The sequence below is a fragment of the Spea bombifrons genome, chromosome 6 (assembly GCF_027358695.1).
Source record: "Spea bombifrons isolate aSpeBom1 chromosome 6, aSpeBom1.2.pri, whole genome shotgun sequence".
In the NCBI taxonomy this organism is placed as follows: Eukaryota; Metazoa; Chordata; class Amphibia; order Anura; family Pelobatidae; genus Spea; species Spea bombifrons.
In genome coordinates, this window is record NC_071092.1 from 213,770 (window position 1) to 234,681 (window position 20,912).

The 20,912-nt window shown below is 45.2% G+C and overlaps 1 protein-coding gene across 5 annotated transcripts in view; it reads left to right on the top strand.

Moving 5' to 3' along the window:
* The window catches only part of IQSEC1 (IQ motif and Sec7 domain ArfGEF 1), a 69,900-nt gene that overhangs the window by 15,979 nt on the left and 33,009 nt on the right, over nt 1–20,912 (top strand). The window contains exon 1 of one of the 5 annotated variants that reach the window (XM_053468599.1): nt 3,259–3,609. The exons of 2 other annotated variants lie outside the window; for them this stretch is intronic. In XM_053468599.1, the coding sequence (XP_053324574.1) occupies nt 3,587–3,609 (23 nt within the window). In that variant the 5' untranslated portion in view covers nt 3,259–3,586. Of the gene's footprint in view, nt 1–3,258; nt 3,610–9,433; nt 9,896–16,314; nt 16,590–20,912 lie in introns of those variants that run through there. 2 more of the 5 variants (XM_053468596.1, XM_053468598.1) reach the window with 2 other exon arrangements.

A 20,912-nucleotide genomic window follows, 5' to 3' on the forward strand; every position in this document is an offset into this window, starting at 1 on the left:
CATGTTGACACTCTGGCGTTTTTTGCAAGAAATCTTGGCTTTTTTTCTCCAATAGAAGTCTATGGGAGAGAAAAAACGCCATGAAAAAGCCATGTGGGTTTATTGCCTTGGCGTTTTTTATGGCGTTTTTTCCACAGTTACAATGCAGAGGATGGACCCAGTATCTGTGTGTCCTACGAGAAATAGGCTGAAAACAAACAGTTTCACACAAAACAAAGTCCTGGACTGGTTCATATTGAATTTTACACCATTTGGAACAAACATGCCATTACAAACAAACATACGCGACCGGATCCTGCGTGCCAAAAGCAACAGCAAACAATTTGCACCATCATTTGGGGCCAATCTTCCCAGAGGAGCAGACATTCGGAATAAAGCATGCCTTACAAACCACAGAAAAGAGACAAAAGGGTCTACCAAGTAAATGACATCAGGAGAGGGCAGATACTTGCCATTTATCCTAATCCCTTTTAGCTGGGTGAAACTTCTAACTTGTAAAGGCTGGAAAAACTGCCTAAGGTCAAAAAAAGCAATTTCCACAGAAAGGCTAAAACGCCAGAAAAAACTGCAGAAAAAACGCCAAAACGCAGGTAAATGCAGTGGCAGTTTTCTTGGCAGTTTTCCTGGCGTTTTTCATCAAGAAAAAAACGCCGGACAAAAACCCAAGTGGAAACCTAGCCTAAGGGGGACGCTTTCTGAACGGGTGAGGGTTCCTGTCTGAGGTTCTAACTCCCCTGATGAGGGTCCGTTCAAAACTGGGCTGCAGCCTATGGCACCAGCTGAATATGGATTATAATGAATGCAGTTAAGGTTTTGGGTCCCAAAATCCCAGTTTGCCCGGGGACACAGTGTGCCAGCACTGCCTTCTAACGAGCCGCTCGCTCACACTATCATGGACTCATTACACCAAGGACTTGGCTTCTCGAAATCTGGATCAGCCGAAAGTCTGCTCATATATTACCTAAAGAAAATGCTGCGTGTCTTTGTGTCACAAATCCCCCCGTTTTCCCTGCGTTCAGAATGTATGACATATGCACGGCTTCCACCACCAAACCGCTTGCTCTGGCTGGATTGATATAAATTCATTTTAAGTGTAAATACCTCTCGTTATGGCTGAATAGGTGAGAAGGGGGCTGCTTTGGCCCTAAGACTAAAATAATTTCGGACAGCTGTGTATTTGTATGATTCTCGCTCTGTTATCTGAGCTCCAATCAACTAGACCAATACCCCGTCTCCTTATCATACTGCCTGATGGAAACAATAGAATGGCTCAGTCCTAATCACCCAGCCAGACACTTTGACTAATGAAAGTCTACAGAGGAACGGACTTCATTAACATTGCCATAAAGCATTAGCTCAGTCCGGTGTTAGAGTCGGGAAAGTCTCCCAAAATATCACATGACTGACAGTGACGGCGGCTCCAGGTCTGCAGATAAAGGGAGTTTATTGGAGCAAAATGAATACATTACTTACACAGCATCAGGGTTTAAGGTTCAAAGATTCAAATAAGGTTCAGATATATTTCCCCTTTACGTAGTTTATGTGTGTGAATAAAATCCCAGGAGTCACAGAAACATGGCGGCTGGTGACGGGTATGGGGGTGAAGGGGGCGTAAGGTGCCAATTATGTCATTAATTGGGGTAAGGGTAAGTGAGAAGAAATCCTAGGCTGAGGGCAAGCATCGGCTGTCATCTTGATCTGGACCGGCTACTGCCCACCGGCGCATTTTTTACTTCAATTGCCCCGTTGTTTTGAGCATCAAAAGGATAAAAGACCCCTTAGGGCCTGGTCCGTCTGGGGAGGGGTGCGCTGGGGGTGGCAGTCAGTAGATTCCCTGAGTTATCGCATATATATATATAGTTGAAACATGTAGCATGGTCACTGTTAATGTTAATACAGTATTGTTTAGTTGTTTTGTATCACTTTGTTAATTGTGAGTATTTGTGTTTGTAAGTGAAGGGGCTTCGCACGTACGGGACATACGAGGGATTGCTGCTTGGAGCATTTTAAATCATGTCCATACAGAGATAATCTTAACATTATGATGTAATAAGAGTATATTCATCATTACGGCACTGAAAGTAAAAACTCCAGGTGAATGCGTTGCCCTTTATCATCGTTACGCTAAACCCGCTGCTCAGGGTTCTGCCGGGCGTTAGCGGCTCTAACGTGTAACACTGGAGTATTATTAGTATTATTATTATGCCTATTGTTGGCCACATGAATAAATGATTACAGAATACATATAGTCTGCTTGCCAGCTCTGAATCTACACGTTAAGCGAAGTACTGAGGATATAGAACACCGGAGGCCTCTATTCGCTGAAGAATGACATATCTTTGAGACATTTAAGTGCCCTTTCAGAGTCTGTTAGTTTGTTTAAAAAAACCTGTGATTAATATTAAAAAATGGAGAACATTGTACCGGAGGAAGGAAAGAGGTCAAAGACAGAAGAATGATGAGACACACGGAGAAGAAGGGGGCAAGAAGAAGAAACAAGTGGGCAAGGTGGGCGTAGAGATGCTGGCCATCTTTTCGTTCCCGTATAACTGGCTCAGGGATGTGTCCTCCACTCCAGTCATAGCCGGCCGAAGGAACTGGTGGACATTGTGTAGACGGCGTCAGTGAGCTGGACACGCAGCCGTGTGTGTATGACATGCCATACTTTGATGCCAGAAGCACTAAGGTTGTCCAGCTGGTGGCCCTAGAGCTTGGTGCAGCCCAATGGACCCTTTTAAGCTCATTGAACTGCTTTCCTAACGGTGTGTGGCCCTCAGGAGGTTAAATCACAGATATTGTTGCCAGTCTCTCCTACACGGCTTCACGCCCAGCTCTATAATAACCTGCTTCTTCGTGTTGATCTTGCAGTCAGGAATCTGTCACCCCTAATGCCCTTCTGAATGGGATGTTGCTGAAATGACCCTGTGCTTGGCAATAAACAGGCAATTAATAGCGCAGAGGATTAATTATTCAACACAAGCAGGCTCAGCCTCTCCCCCATTGCTGGCTTGCAGAGGATAGCGTGTCTCGGATGTCTCGGATGGTACTGGAGACGCTCCTGTTTTTTTGTTTTTCGTTTCACGTCCTTGCGGCTCTGCTGTCACAGTGTTCATCCCCTAGTAGTCCAGGGAATAGATGCTGCTGTTACCGTGGAGATGTGAGAGCCAATCGTGTGCTGGTACCCGGACTGTACTATGATTCAGACAAGATGGTGATTTCCGAATGCTGATTCTCATTCATCTATCGAGGCGCAGTGAATTCATGCACAGGGCGTGCGGCGGGCTCGCAGCGAACGGCGGCTGGACGCAGAAGCAGCGCTCTGCCCTTTTCTATTCTTTAGTCCATTTAACCGCCGCACTGCTTTCTGTGAATGACTGCGTTACTATGTATTTATTATAAAACCCCGCGGAGAGCTCGGTTGGGTTTGTCTCAGACGGAGATGGAAGATGATCACATCACAGGCTGACTTGTTTGTGCTATTCCTCTGTGGGTGAACCTGGCTGGAAATATCTCGCCCTCCCCATTATTACCCGCAAGAGCCGTGATCCATTATCGACAGATCTGTGCTGAGCTGCCGCGTGGAAGGATGGCGTGCAGACGGTGTTATTTGTAAGTATCCGGATTTAATGAGTGACTCTATTTTTGTCATTTTTGGAGCATTTTGGTTTTCATGAAATTGGATTTAGTATAAAGACACAGTGACGGTACAGCGAGCTCTGTATTTACAGATGGTTATTATGATTATTGGTTTATATAGCACCATCATATTCCACGGCGCTGTATAAAGCATAAACAGGTGAAAGAGTAATGAGATTGTTATTTTAACGGACGCGGGAAGGCTCTCCTGTATAATGTGCGACGAGCCGGGGTCGGGTCAGATTGCTTTGTCATAAACAGCTTTCTGCAGGAGAATTAAAGGAACGGTGCAGGGGGGGGTCTTAGAAGGAATTTAATCTGTGCCTCCATAGTAAATTGCATGTTTCTGGATAAGGAGTGAAGGAGAATGACACAGAAACCGGCTCGGAGACCTCCGCTGGCAAAATGAATGGTCAGCTTTACCGGAGACAGATGTCGCACCATTAAAAGGCACTCCAGACATAGCCGTCTGCGTCCTGCCCATATCCGAAGGATATTTATCGTACAATAATACAATAGTACAATGATCTAATAACACGAGCTCGGGGTGCAAGCAATCTATACGCTAACATGATTACTTCCATCTTAAGACATGTTCCGTGTGGTAGCTGCAGTTCTGTGTAAGATCTGACAAATGACATCAGAAACATCCCCTTCCAGGCACTCTGTGCGGCCATTTTGAACGGGGATGTGTATGCGCGGCATTGTAAGGGACATTTAGTGATGATTTTAACCTTGCAGGAACTCTTCCAGCTCCTGTAATCCTGGATTGAACATCTGCTGAGGAGAGGAATGAGAGAAGGCAGAGGGACGCTGCTTACCCCCTGTGTGTCGTCTGTCTTAAAATGTGTATCTCTGACCATTACTGGGGAATGATGTTTATAATATCAGAAGCGTTCCGCACCGACCTCTAACCAAAAATACCAATATGAAGTATCGGGCAGTTATCAGAACGTGGCTTTCCAAAGAAACTGCAGAAAACTTTATTAGACTGTATATATATATATATGTGTATATATATAATGTGTGTGTATATATATATATATATGTGTGTGTGTGTATATATATGTGTGTGTGTGTGTGTGTGTATATATGTGTATGTGTGTGTATATATATATGAATGTGTGTGTATGTATATATATATATATATATATATGTGTGTCTATAAATATATGTATGTGTGTGTGTGTATGTGTATATATATATATAATTTGTGTGTGTGTGTGTGTGTGTGTGTATATATATATATATATATATATATATATATATATATATATATATATATATATATTTATTTATTTATATCTGAAAGAGAGTTCCCGGGACTGAATTCTAGAACGGCGCCAGGAAACAGGTTCACACAATCTCTTTTGAAGATTTCATTTATTGTAAGACTGCCCCACGTTAGTCACTTAAAAAGGTATGTAAATACAATAGTATGAGTTGTGCAGTCACCGGTGTAACTGACAGCAGCTCTTCGCAGGATAAACCTCTGGGCTTCGCCTCCTGTGTGGCCCCGAACCACTTGCTTCAGTCACTCTCCATATGTCTGAGTGCAATCTGTGAATAATTATCCCTTTACATACTACAGCTCTCTTAAACATACCTGGTCGTAAAATATTTAAATAGTTACACTGAGTTAAACCAAAATGTTTAAGGCCAAGATACCTAAGGACTGCCACAGCTGTGATCGAGGGTCCCTGGTGGGACAGATCATCAAATTTATATGAATTTACGTAAGATGCCCATCCAGCAGAATCAACCGGATACAAAAAAAAAGATGTAAAGGATTAAAAAAAGAATACAAGGAATAATATATAATGTGTGCAGAATTGTTCCCGTAGCTTAGTAGTAGTTAGTAAGTCTGAGCATTGAGTGGCTCCTGTTGGCCGGTCTGAGCGTTGAGTGGCACCTTTTGGTCCGTCTGAGCAATGAGTGGCTCCTGTTGGCCGGTCTGAGCATTGAGTGGCTCCTGCTGGTCAGTCTGAGCATTGAGTGGCTCCTGTTGGCCGGTCTGAGCATTGAGTGGCTTTTGTTGGCCGGTCTGAGCATTGAGTGGCTCCTGTTGGCCGGTCTGAGCATTGAGCAGCTCCTGTTGGCCGGTCTGAGCATTGAGCAGCTCCTGTTGGCCGGTCTGAGCATTGAGTGGCTCCTGTTGGCCGGTCTGAGCATTGAGTGGCTCCTCTTGGCGGGTCTGAGCATTGAGTGGCTCCTGTTTGCCGGTCTGAGCATTGAGTGGCTCCTGCTGGTCAGTCTGAGAATTGAGTGGCTCCTTTTGGTCCGTCTGAGCATTGTCAGCTCCTGTTGGCCGGTCTGAGCATTGCGTGGCTTCTGTTGGCCGGTCTGAGCAATGAGTGGCTTTTGTTGGCCGGTCTGAGCATCGAGTGGCTCCTCTTGGCCGGTCTGACCATTGAGTGGCTCCTGTTGGCCGGTCTGAATATTGAGTGGCTCCTGCTGGTCAGTCTGAGCATTGAGTGGCTCCTTTTGGTCCGTCTGAGCATTGTCAGCTCCTGTTGGCCGGTCTGAGCATTGCGTGGATCCTGTTGGTGGGCCCCAGCATTGCGAGGGTCGTATTGGTAGATCTAGGCATTGCGTGGATCCTGTTGGTGGGCCCCAGCATTGGCTCTTGTTGTTAGTGAGTTAGTGTTAAGTAGCAGGACCATAACTGCCCTCTGATCACAGACACCCTGCCCAGGGTCAGATCTGATGAATGAGAAAGTAAGTACAGATTTCCCATTAACTTGTCTCATACTGTTGCGTGTAAGGGTTATGAATGAAGCATTAGTGCTGATGCTGTGTATGAGTATACGGAGTATATACGGAGTATACGGCTGTACGTGTATACGTATCATTTTTAGCGGCCCCTCCCTGGATATTCGGAGTGAAAGGGGTTCTCTTAATAATTTGCTGAATGAATGTCGGTCTCGCTGACCTTTTGTCTGAAGCTGCAGCTTTTTTTTTATAAGAACCCGATTAAGCCAATGTGTGAGGCTGTAAGATGTGTAAAATCAGGCTTTCTGCTCAAATTGCTTCTTTCAGTTGCTAAAGCTGCATATTCCCTGCTTTATCAGACAAGCAGCGGCTAATCAGGGGTTTGGTTTCTTTTTAGTATTGTGAATTAATGCTTTCATCAAGCATATATACTTAAATATCTATTAAAGATCTTGGGCAATCCAAGGAAGCAGCTAATTACAGTATTTTGGTGCGAGGTATGAGATTATTACTGTTTTGCACACAGCTGGCAAATGAAAGCTTCGGTGAGACAGACTAAGGCTGTTTTCTCTTTAAATATACATGAAATGGGTGCCGTTCCAGCCTCATTAAAAACATCCGTGAAAGTGGGAACGCGGCCTCATCCGGAGCTCGGCAGGCAGTTACTGTAGACGTTGCGGACGCCGATTCTCACCAGTTTAATGACAGAAACATTCTAAAATATGAAATATCCTCCCTACATTGTATCATTCAATAGTATTTGCAGTTTGTAGATTATTGCTAGATATCAGCAACATGCAGATTAGAGGTGTGTGAAGTAATATGTCATTAGTTGTTAACAAAGAGAAAATCATGCGATGTATGTGATGTCACACTGAAAACCAGCAGGCAGTGTAATCACTCCTAAGACTGTGGGATCCCGGAACCGGTCTGTAGACCAAAGACTGTGGGATCCCAGAACCAGTCTGTAGACCAAAGACTGTGGGATCCCAGAACCAGTCTGTAGACCAAAGACTGTGGGATCCCAGAACCGGTCTGTAGACCAAAGACTGTGGGATCCCAGAACCGGTCTGTAGACCAAAGGCAGTGAGGTTTCCCAAAACCTATCTGCAGCCAGCGCTCTATACTCCTTGGCTACACATGGCTGTGGAGTGTCTATCTATGAAGAGAGCACAGCAGGTTGTCTTCTTCTCCACCCAGGACTTGATCTTGCGATGTGCAGTCGTAGCTCTGGACACCGGGTGGCACTGTGTGCCGGTGGTGTTGAGAGGACAGTTGGAGCCGTGTAAATCTCATTATTCTTTATAGTTATTACTCGTTATCACTTTTTTTTTTATTAACCGCTAACATACTCTGCAATAGCAGTTTACAATCCAGCCTCACGGCACTTTTATAAGTTCCTGTCAAGAATGGTGGGCTTCTGGGGGCAAGATTATGTTATAAAGGAAATTACACAGATCAGCCATCATATTATGAGCGCCTGCCTAATACTGTGTAGGTCCCCCGTCGAGGCACGGACTCCACTAGACCTCTGAAGCTGTGCTGCGGCCCCCATGGATGCGTCCCGGTGCCGCGTGTTCTCCAGGTAAGCAATGCACCCGGCCATCCGCGTGATGTAAAAGAAAACGTGATTCATCAGACCAGCCGCCTCCTTCTATCTTTTTGTGGTCCAGTTCTTATTTTCTGACTTCTTTCTATCAGAACCAGCAGTCACTTTTTCAGCAATCTGGGCTGCAGTCACTCGTCTGTTGGATTTGACTCCACGGGCAGCCTTCGCCCCCCACATGCATCAACGACCTTTTATCTGATTGTCTGAAAGGAACGAGAAACGTCAAAATACTTTACTATAGAGTGGTAAGATGTCCCAGTGGCCGCCGGATAGACCTCTCCACTTCCCGTGAGATACCAGCGGGAAATATAGCAGATGGAATTTCATTAAAATAATCAGTGTTTTTCTGCATCTCCCTGTAATTATGTAAACGCTTCATACAGTAGAAATGGCGTAGCGGGTGCATCCCAGTAATTAGCGGCACGGATCGTCTCAGTGAGTCTATTGTCCTGACATGTTAATGAAGCCCTCGCTGCCAGTTACCGGAGGGGGAGCCGTAACCATAATACAGCGACGGTCTGTGCCCCGGGCTCCAGGATCTCACGGAGCGTCTCGTGGAAAGTCATTGGCTCTGTACAGCCATAAAGCTTCTGTGACCCTCGCTGCCAGCACTGTGTGTTTTATACACGGGTTTATAGGGCCATTGATTTGGGATATTTGATGTTGGGGTATTGGATGGTGTGGCCACCTTTACTCACCTGTATGGGAGGGTAGCCCCTACATGCCCAACTAACGGCAATAAACGGATATCGCTTTCTCTGCAACTCCCGGGACTGGCCGTCCATCCCAAAACTTGAATATGCCGCTTAATACGGCGAGGCTCCTATTCTGATGACACAAATTTTATTTAGAGCTTAGGATTTTTCTAATTAACATCAAGGAAAGTTTGTGAGAGACGGAGGATATTTCAGAGCAAAAATTCTGAGTCTGCGAGGGACCTTCCTGCCGCTGCTCATTCCCTCGCCTCTTATCACGCCACTGTTTGGCGAGGAATCATATATACGATTCATTCCGCATTTTCTCAGCTATTTCCTCCAGTTTTTTCCCAGGTTAGCTGTATTTACTCTACTTACTCTTCATTAAACTGATTCTGTATGTAGGGATATTGTACAGCGCTGCATAATATGATGGCGCTATATAAATAAATAAATCATATTTATTTATTATTATTTAATGCCCCTTCCTTGTGAGCAGAAGCAGAAATTTCCCCCACATTTAGTAATTGCCGCTGTGAGACGCTTGTTAAAAGGCATTATTTTCGGGTAAGCAGGCACAAGCTGTCACTCGAGTCCCATGTCACATGTTATCAATGTGTCCCTGTTGCCGTGGAAACCAGCATGGTCCAATCCCGGGGATGGTGCATCTCGCTGGGAGCTTGTCCCTCTGTGCACCATGTGGCTCGGATGATTAGCTTCTTTCACACACAGAGCCTCGGCTGGGAATACGATAAGAATAATTTATTTGCAGCGACGGCCGCCCGCTGCCTTGTCGTGTCTTTTGTTGACGTGCAGACAATGGAGGGAATGTGCGGCAGATAAGGGGAAGTGAAGCACCAGGATTTCTGCTGTGATTTCTAGGAAGATTCAGCAATGAGGTATCTGTTTGGATGGTAAAGTTTTCTGCTGCTGCTGGAAGATGAACGTTGGGGGCTCGGCGTGGCCCCTTTCGCCTTCGGAGAGCCTTTCTCCAAGTGAGGCGCGGTAACCAGTTCCTTCTTATTATGGCTCCCAGGATTCACAGCGGTTTCTGTTCTCTGACCTGCGGAACCTTCCAAGCGCAGAGCGAATGCTCGGGCTGAGCACCGAGGCACCTGGGTACGGCTGGTGCGGAGCCCGGCGTCCTCCTGCCAGCGGGTGGTAAAATGTTGAAGTTGAAAGCCTTGTGTCTGGATTATTGGCAGTTTCTGTGTCTCCAGCCCCTCCACGGATTCTATAAAAGGTAGGATTTTGCCGCTAGAAGGTGTGGGGCGTCCGGTACGGAGGGTTCCAGAGTTCGTTGTCTGGTAATGCAGAAGTCATTTAGTTAACAATGTGACTTCGAACCGGTTAATAATCACAGTTCTGACTCCACGCAGTCCGTGGCAGCAGGCGGCCGCGAGCCCTGGATCCTGTGTCTCTTCCATGCACCGTGCATTGTTTAATGACAATAGTCCATTATAGTGTGCAGCGGCACGCATAGCACTGCCCTACGCCGTGTCTGTGTACAGAGAAGGCAGATACATGCTCAGAGGGACAATGGGGGGTTACGGGCATTATTTTACATGCATAAAACTGCTGCACATTTTAGTGGTACATAAGACTGCATAAAACCCGGAGTGAGATGTTTGGGGGGCTCTTGGAGCAGGCGACGTGTGAGAGAATAGGCCTCGAGTGCCCCAGCCCAGCAATGGTGTCATGACAGGGAGGGCCACTGATGTATATTCATGATCCCATTCTGTAGCCAACACCCTGTGCCGGCTTACCTTTTACTACACAAATGATTACACATTATTACACAGCCTTATTACACAAACCCAAAAGGACGGTAATAAGGAGTTCTGGGACTCGTTTCTTTTACCCGTCGCTGAGCGTTCACTCGGGCGCTGCGGGATTATCTGACCTGGGCCTCTGACGTTAAAGCTATGCTTGCCCGTGTGGCTCGTGGGTTAGTGTCCTGACCCTTCCCGTCTGATGGCAAAAACAGGGAGTTTATATCTTAATGTAACGTTACGGCTGCACACCTAATGGATCAAATAAAGAAACAAAATAACACAGGGTGCGTATTTGGTAGATACTTTTTGATACTTGCTCTATTTAACAAATATAATTTAAAGCTATTCTTTTTGACTTTTTTTGGTGTGTGCTTCACATGACATATAGGAAAGGTTAGTAAAAGTCGGAGGGGTACGCGTGCGTTTTACATAGAAATAGAGCTCGTCGTCTGTGTGTCTTGTCATTGTGTCGGAGTCATGAGTCCCAATACAGACTATTTGAATTATTATTTATCGTTTTATATAGCACCGTCATATTCCGTAGCGCTGTACAATGGGTAGCATGACATAACAAGTAGTATATAACATAACAACAAGCGAGGAGGGCCCTGCACACAGGAGCTTACAATCTAGAGGGATCACGTTCTGCTCGCTCTGTTTGTGGATGAGTTAGGGGCTGTTGCATGTAACATGTGTGGGCTCGTTCGGTTTGTTACTTGTTTCTATGCGCAGACATTAAATATTGTGGTCTTCTAATGCCAGGTGACATTGGTGAGCATATGTTATTACATCTGCCACAATCTGCACGATAAGCTCTCACTGACTTGGCTGCGGAAAGCATATTTCTGATCAATTTGGACCAGTTGGCTGTACGACTGGAACGCAGACCTCGCTGTAATGATAATTACTTACTGTCTATTCATTAGCATATTTGCATATTCATGATTCATTATTCTGGTTTTTTTCTTTTGACATAGTTCTGTAAATATTTTGACAGGACTGCAAAATTAATCGAAAAGTAAAATTAAGTTTGGCTCATCGAAATTGTCTGTTAAATGTCTTCATTCCGCTGCAATTTAGTCAGAACTGTTTAATCAGATATGGTGAGGAGAGGATAAGTCCTTGTTGTTTTATGGGGACCCCATAATCCTTCTGTTTATATGGAACCCCTGAATCCTTCCATTCACCGTTACACTGCCGGCCTCCGATGGATCCGTTACACTGCTGGCCTCCGATGGATCCGTTACACTGCCGGCCTCCGATGGATCCGTTACACTGCCGGCCTCCGATGGATCCGTTACACTGCCGGCCTCCGATGGATCCGTTACACTGCCGGCCTCCGAAGTTTCCGTTACACTGCTGGCCTCCGATGGATCCGTTACACTGCCGGCCTCCGATGGATCCGTTACACTGCCGGCCTCCGAAGTTTCTGTTACACTGCCGGCCTCCGATGGATCCGTTACACTGCCGGCCTCCGATGGATCCGTTACACTGCCGGCCTCCGATGGATCCGTTACACTGCCGGCCTCCGAAGTTTCTGTTACACTGCCGGCCTCCGATGGATCCGTTACACTGCCGGCCTCCGATGGATCCGTTACACTGCCGGCCTCCGATGGATCCGTTACACTACCGGCCTCCGATGAATCCGTTACACTGCCGGCCTCCGAAGTTTCCGTTACACTGCCGGCCTCCGATGGATCCGTTACACTGCCGGCCTCCGAAGTTTCTGTTACACTGCCGGCCTCCGATGGATCCGTTACACTGCTGGCCTCCGATGGATCCGTTACACTACCGGCCTCCGATGGATCCGTTACACTGCTGGCCTCCGATGGACCCGTTACACTACCGGCCTCCGAAGTTTCTGTTACACTGCCGGCCTCCGATGGACCCGTTATACTGAGCAGGAAACCATTTAACCATGCTGTGAGGCGACGTGGAATTCTCTGTGTGCGGAATGGCTTCTTTAAGGTATTTAACTGTGAAGTGACCAGTTTTCCCGACATATGAAATGTGTCCCTGTGTCCTCGCCAGATTTGGGGCACATTATTCTTTCCCATCGGTTGCTGTTGCTTTAACTCTCAGGGATTTTAAAGACAAAAGCCTTTAGTGTGAGGAGCTCCGAATCGAGACAAACGCTGGCCTTTTCCTTTATCGCTGGACAATAAAACCTTCACACAGAGCATGGGAAGAACATGCAGCTTTTTTACTCCCAGTCCGCTTCTCCGGCTTCCCTGGGAGCGTCTGTGATGTGAACGGGCAGCTTCACAAAGATTTACACCGCTAGCTTTAGATTTATATGGATTGTTTTAATAAGTAGATTCTAAGTAGATTTTCACCATTGCCAGATCCTGGCATAGTCATTTCCACTGAAAACCACTACACTTACTAATATATGTAATTGGTAATAATATATATTATCGGTATAACAATGAAGAGCTGCAAGTAATATGTACATCACAGCTACTATGGAGCCACCGGATAGTAATATGTATATTACACATCTTATAACGTAACGACCGAATAGTAATATGTATATTACACATCTTATAACATAACCACCGGATAGTAATATCTATATTACACATCTTATAACGTAACCACCGGATAGTAATATCTATATTACACATCTTATAACGTAACGACCGAATAGTAATATGTATATTACACATCTTATAACGTAACCACCGGATAGTAATATCTATATTACACATCTTATAACGTAACCACCGGATAGTAATATCTATATTACACGTCTTATAACATAACCACCGGATAGTAATATCTATATTACACATCTTATAACATAACCACCGGATAGTAATATCTATATTACACATCTTATAACGTAACCACCGGATAGTAATATCTATATTACACGTCTTATAACATAACCACCGGATAGTAATATCTATATTACACATCTTATAACATAACCACCGGATAGTAATATCTATATTACACGTCTTATAACGTAACGACCGGATAGTAATATCTATATTACACGTCTTATAACGGAACCACCGGATAGTAATATCTATATTACACATCTTATAACGTAACGACTGGATAGTAATATCTATATTACACGTATTATAACGGAACCAGCGGATAGTAATATCTATATTACACATCTTATAACGTAACCACCGGATAGTAATATCTATATTACACGTATTATAACGGAACCAGCGGATAGTAATATCTATATTACACGTATTATAACGGAACCAGCGGATAGTAATATCTATATTACACGTATTATAACGGAACCAGCGGATAGTAATATCTATATTACACGTATTATAACGGAACTACCGGATAGTAATATCTATATTACACGTCTTGTAACGGAACCAGCGGATAGTAATATCTATATTACACGTCTTATAACGGAACCACTGGATAGTAATATCTATATTACACGTCTTATAACGGAACCAGCAGATAGTAATATCTATATTACACGTCTTATAACGGAACCAGCGGATAGTAATATCTATATTACACATCTTATAACGGAACCAGCGGATAGTAATATCTATAGTACACGTCTTATAACGTAACCTCCGGATAGTAATATCTTTATAACACGTATTATAACGGAACCAGCGGATAGTAATATCTATATTACACGTCTTATCACGGAACTACCGGATAGTAATATCTATATTACACGTATTATAACGGAACCAGCGGATAGTAATATCTATATTACACATCTTATAACGTAACCACCGGATAGTAATATCTATATTACACGTCTTATAACATAACCACCGGATAGTAATATGTATATTACACGTCTTATAACGGAACTACCGGATAGTAATATCTATATTACACGTATTATAACGGAACCAGCGGATAGTAATATCTATATTACACGTCTTATAACGGAACCACTGGATAGTAATATCTATATTACACGTCTTATAACGGAACCAGCGGATAGTAATATCTATATTACACGTATTATAACGGAACTACCGGATAGTAATATCTATATTACACGTATTATAACGGAACCACCGGATAGTAATATCTATATCACTCGTCTTATAACGGAACTACCGGATAGCAATATCTATATTACACGTATTATAACGGAACCAGCGGATAGTAATATCTATATTACACATATTATAACGGAACTACCGGATAGTAATATCTATATTACACGTCTTATAACGGAACTACCGGATAGTAATATCTATATTACACGTATTATAACATAACCACCGGATAGTAATATCTATATTACACGTATTATAACGGAACCAGCGGATAGTAATATCTATATTACACGTCTTATAACGGAACCAGCGGATAGTAATATCTATATTACACGTCTTATAACGGAACCAGCGGATAGTAATATCTATATTACACGTCTTATAACGGAACCAGCGGATAGTAATATCTATATTATATGTCTTATAACGGAACCACCGGATAGTAATATCTATATTACATGTCTTATAACGGAACCACCGGACAGTAATCTCTATATTACATGTCTTATAACGGAACCACCGGACAGTAATCTCTATATTACATGTCTTATAACGGAACCACCGGACAGTAATCTCTATATTAGATGTCTTATAACAGTGTCACATACAAAATAATCATTAGAATCAAATGTGCCATATGTGGCCAAAATGTAGGCAGGCAGTAGATTGAGCAGCATCGTGTACATTGTCTGCGGGAAACACAGAGTTTTCCTGGTTGACTGTTTAGATAATCGGGGTGCAGAGACCGGGTTGATTAACCGCTCATCCTTCGTTTTGGCCCTCTATGATTCAACATATCATGGAAAGTATTAGCTGTACGCTTAACCCGAAGAGAGTTCACTGCTCGGCCACGGATGAGCTCATCTGCTTTACCCTGACATCATCCTACTGCGTCCAGCTTCCAAGACCAAGCAGACCTGGCAGGCTGTTCCTTACATTTTCAGCAGCTTCATGTTACTGGGAGACGGCAAGACGCAGAAAAGCTTCCTAGATGCTGATCGTAGATTAGAACATAAACATAATACTGTAGCTAGAGTTCCATTGCATGTGTCATCAGAACCTAATTCAAGTCCCGCAGGGCCCTAGGCAGGGCACCAAGCCATCTACAGCATATATCAGTGGCTCGGTACTGCTGGGGGCCGTATAATTATATGAATATAATAGGGTGTGAATATTTCAGCTTCCGAATTCCATCCACACAAGGTGTGGGGCCGTCAGCGTGTGTCCTTTTCGTGGCCCTCACGGCAATCTGCACAAAATCCAATCAGCTCCTGAAACTTGTCGTTTGCGGGAAGGCCCTTTAATAGCGTGATAGCCCGTAAAATAGTCCCTTTATACTGTGAGGTGCCCTGGGCATCCTGTACCAGAACCTACCACCCCTCACATTAGCTACCACCAAAGCGTGCGCCCTTGGCCTGATCTTTGTACGCTAACCCTGTGAACACCTCAGGGGTTATTCTAGCGCATAAGCTGCTGGGCGTGAATAAGAATTATTTAAGCGACGCTGGGAACAGATCACCATTCACAGCACTCCCATCACGCTCAGTCCCTGTGACCTGTTTGCTTGTGAAACGCAGACCTAAAACCTAAACGCTCCAAGAAGAGTTTCCCTGCACAAGTTCCTTACTCGTTCCTTCTGCGTTACAAAATGATTGGTTTATGGATTTGGCCTGAAAGGCGTTTATTTGAGCCGTCAGGGAGAGGTTTTGCAGACAGCTGGTTTGTATAATATCAGGCGGATGATTTCACTTGCCGTCTGCCTCCATTTACAGCCCTAAACTAGCCTTTTTAGAATCTGCGGCAGAAGGAAAGAAACTCTAACTAGTAATTTGGAAGGTTTATTTTCCTGACTTGGAAAATGTGCATAATCTCCACCAGAGCTGCGGTTCCTGTAAACCACGAGGAAGAAATCCGAGAGGAGGCTGAAGCCGTATTCCCTCACTGAGTGGAAAGGAGGGTTTTTTTGGATTCTTCCAGATTTCGGGATGAAGTCTGCTTTCTCTTGGTGTCTGGTGGACTGAGTCTCTCCCGTGCCTTGTAAGGACTCTGGAAAGCTTTGTTTATATCGGCCTCCCAGCATAATGAAGGGGGATGGAGGTGCCATGTGGAATCTCATGTGGAAATACTGCATTTCTGTCAGAACAATAAGGTAGGGCGTCATAAGACGGGCCATTTTCACACACTGTTACTGGGGACGGGAAGCTGCCTCTGTGCTCAGCTCATAATTGTGGTTTTATTTCATAATGTCTTTTAAATTCATATTACAATATACAGACAAATGGTGCCGTATTGTGCTGTCGTAAGGAATGGAGTGTTGTGCGGTGGCATGGAGGAGAGTGTTGTGCGGTTGCATGAAGCAGAGTGTTGTGGCATGGAGCAGAGTGTTGTGGCATGGAGCAGAGTGTTGTGTTGTGGCATGGAGTAGAGTGTTGTTCAGTGTCATGGAGCAAAGTGTTGTGGCATGGAGCAGAGTGTTGTGCGGTGGCATGGAGGAGAGTGTTGTGCGGTTGCATGAAGCAGAGTGTTGTGGCATGGAGCAGAGTGTTGTGGCATGGAGTAGAGTGTTGTTCAGTGTCATGGAGCAGAGTGTTGTGTTGTGCCATGGAGCAGATTGTTGTGTTGTGGCATGGAGCAGTGTGTTGTGTGGTTGCATGGAGTAGAGTGTTGTGTTGTGGCATGGAGCAGAGTGTTGTGGCATGGAGTAGAGTGTTGTTCAGTGTCATGGAGCAGAGTGTTGTGTTGTGCCATGGAGCAGATTGTTGTGTTGTGGCATGGAGCAGTGTGTTGTGTGGTTGCATGGAGTAGAGTGTTGTGTTGTGGCATGGAGCAGAGTGTTGTGGCATGGAGTAGAGTGTTGTTCAGTGTCATGGAGCAGAGTGTTGTGTTGTGGCATGGAGCAGAGTGTTGTGTTGTGGCATGGAGTAGAGTGTTGTTCAGTGTCATGGAGCAGAGTGTTGTGGCATGGAGTAGAGTGTTGTTCAGTGTCATGGAGCAGAGTGTTGTGTTGTGGCATGGAGCAGAGTGTTGTGTTGTGGCATGGAGTAGAGTGTTGTTCAGTGTCATGGAGCAGGTTAAATTGTATGTTAGTGGATTCCGGATACATGTGAGTGGCCGTTTCCCACCCACGGTGATGTCAGCGATAAGTTATACGTCTTAAACGATCCCATGAGATCCTGCGAGATCCTGGAGCAAAAACATTGTTCCTCTGAAACCTGAGAACTTTGATAAAATATTTCGGTGCATGGTCTGAAAAGTTGTTTTTTATCCATAGCAACCAATAGGACGGAACAGACCACTAGTTGCTATGGTGATAAAGTCGCAGAGCTCTAGCCAGTGAAAATGATTATTTAACAAATTCTTACAGCTCCAGACAGAAGATAACTGATAATAATCATACGGTGGGCCGCCCGCCGTCTCATGTCTGCAACCCCAGGGGACTCTTATTATTATTTATTGTTTTATATAGCGCCATCCTATTCCGCAGTGCTGTACCATACACTAGGACAGACCCCGGCTGCAAACATAACTGACACAATTCCTTTCGCATCACACACCCTGTGTAACACACAAACAGAGCACACAGGACCCGCAGTAACTGAGACACACTGATAGAGCAGACAGACCCGCATCACACACCCTGTGTAACACACAAACAGAGCACACAGGACCCGCAGTAACGGAGACACACTGATAGAGCAGACAGACCCGCATCACACACCCTGTGTAACACACAAACAGAGCACACAGGACCCGCAGTAACGGAGACACACTGATAGAGCAGACAGACCCGCATCACACACCCTGTGTAACACACAAACAGAGCACACAGGACCCGCAGTAACGGAGACACACTGATAGAGCAGACAGACCCGCATCACACACCCTGTGTAACACACAAACAGAGCACACAGGACCCGCAGTAACGGAGACACACTGATAGAGCAGACAGACCCGCATCACACACCCTGTGTAACACACAAACAGAGCACACAGGACCCGCAGTAACGGAGACACACTGATAGAGCAGACAGACCCGCATCACACACCCTGTGTAACACACAAACAGAGCACACAGGACCCGCAGTAACGGAGACACACTGATAGAGCAGACAGACCCGCATCACACACCCTGTGTAACACACAAACAGAGCACACAGGACCCGCAGTAACAGAGACACACTGATAGAGCAGACAGACCCACATCACACACCCTGTGTAACACACAAACAGAGCACACAGGACCCGCAGTAACGGAGACACACTGATAGAGCAGACAGACCCACATCACACACCCTGTGTAACACACAAACAGAGCACACAGGACCCGCAGTAACGGAGACACACTGATAGAGCAGACAGACCCGCATCACACACCCTGTGTAACACACAAACAGAGCACACAGGACCCGCAGTAACGGAGACACACTGATAGAGCAGACAGACCCGCATCACACACCCTGTGTAACACACAAACAGAGCACACAGGACCCGCAGTAACACACGGCAGCTCTGTGTACGGCACAATCCGCTTCTGTGTGAGTAAAGCTTGGGTGGGACTGATCAGGGGCTTTGCGGTTAAGCCTGCTTTAGACACAGGGCCCATTTATATTCATCGTTACTGAGCCACTAAAGGTCCGCTGTGAGCCGGCCACTCTGTTTGGTTTATTTGTTGACTTTTTTTTTATTCATAATAAAGCAAAATTAACACCAGCCCCAGGAACTGATTTATATTTTAAAGATCAAAAGGTTTTGTACCGTGTTAGCCGTTGAGAAAAGTATAATTAAAATGAAACCATTTATTGGCTAACTGAGAGTTTAATTGCGAGCTTTCGAGACCAAGTTGTTAGGTCCCATTCTCAGGCATTAATTACTTTTCTCCTATTTTAAAGATATGCGGAGTCAGTTTATGGAGAGAAAGTGGAATTTGTGGCCAGCCTCTATATTATTATTAAATAACAAATATATTATTTACATCGGGGCTCCCCGCTCAGGCTTGGGTTGTCTTGGGAAGGAAAAGGCCACGTTGGGTGACAGACAGGTCCGTCTGCGAGAATCCTTCATCCTTCAATCACTTTGACTCATTTTATCCAGTTCAGAAGCAGCTGATGTCTCCAAGGTCATCTGAGGTCACCAAGGGTCACTAGCAAGAAGTTTTCTGACTAACGCGGACGCCGAGCGCATTCATTCCGGCAAATAACCGTCGGCACTGAGCCAGTCGGTAACCCGGGAAGTGGCACGCGAGGAGTGCGCTCTGCACGCGTGGCGGCTGCTTGTGCCCCAACCTGTAACCCGATCAGTTTTCATTTATTTGGAGGGCTCTAAATAATAAAAGAAGGGTGTTGAGTGGCAGACAAAGCGTTATGAAGGATTCATTCTATTCCCCCTTATGTTTGTGACTTTGCTGTCGTGTAACACCGCGTCTCCCTGTGCTCTCAGTCGTGGGTGGAAATTGGCACGAGTGGCCATATTGCGGGGATATTGTAAAGGTGACGTTCCCTGTAAGGTTAGACGTTCCTCTGGCATGCCCTGTAATCTTAGAACATGGAAAGACGATCCGGTGTGACTGACACTCTGTCTACATGAACATTATTGTTTATTTACCTACAGAGCCCCCGAGCTTCAGATGCGACGCGGGGGGCCGCTGACCTTGGAATGTTCTTTAAAGTGCGTTAGAACCCCGCAGATTATCTGCTGTTGTCTCATTTGCTTCTAAGGGCTCGTCAGTTCAAAGCTCTTTTCTTTTGACTGAAATCAGTAATCCCATCTAAGGGAGGTTAATTTGAGGATCAAGGAGACAGAGAAACGTACATTTAGATGGGACGGCCAAGGAGAGGGAAGGATCTATTTATTCTGCAAGATGAAAGCGGATCTGTGAAACATTTTTGGGTAAGTGGTGAGTGCGATGGGGGGCAGAGGCTCGCGGAGCTCGTTTATGCTGACATCGTTCGTAGCGCGAGGGAGCATTGATTGTGTAGTGGCTGCGCATACAGGGGTCTCAGTAATAATATCCTCCGATGAGGTATCTGAATGCGTGTATGGGGGGGTCACGGGATGGCGGGATGGGGAAAGCCCATGAGTTACAGTATTGCTTGGTGTCATTGGGTGCCACCACCTCATATCCATATCGAGGTCTTGTAAACATTTTAAGAAACTTTTTTTTGCATTGTAACCTCTAATTTGGACAGAAAAGGGGCCGACCCCAATATAAAGGCCAGACCAGGGGGTCTTTCTGAGTAGTAGGGACTGTGTATGTGATCTCAGAGTAGGAGCCGATGGGAATGTTCAGCTTTTTACATGATAACGGGGGGTCTTGGGAATATTATGCTGGAGCAGCAGGATGAGGAGGGCCCGTAGCCCCTGGGGCAGGTCGGTCACTGATGCTTGGATTTCAGTCCCCTGCCATCGGTGTTTCTGCTTTTAATAGCATTTAACAAGTCGAAATGAGTTTTTTACTTTAGTTTTTTTACATACA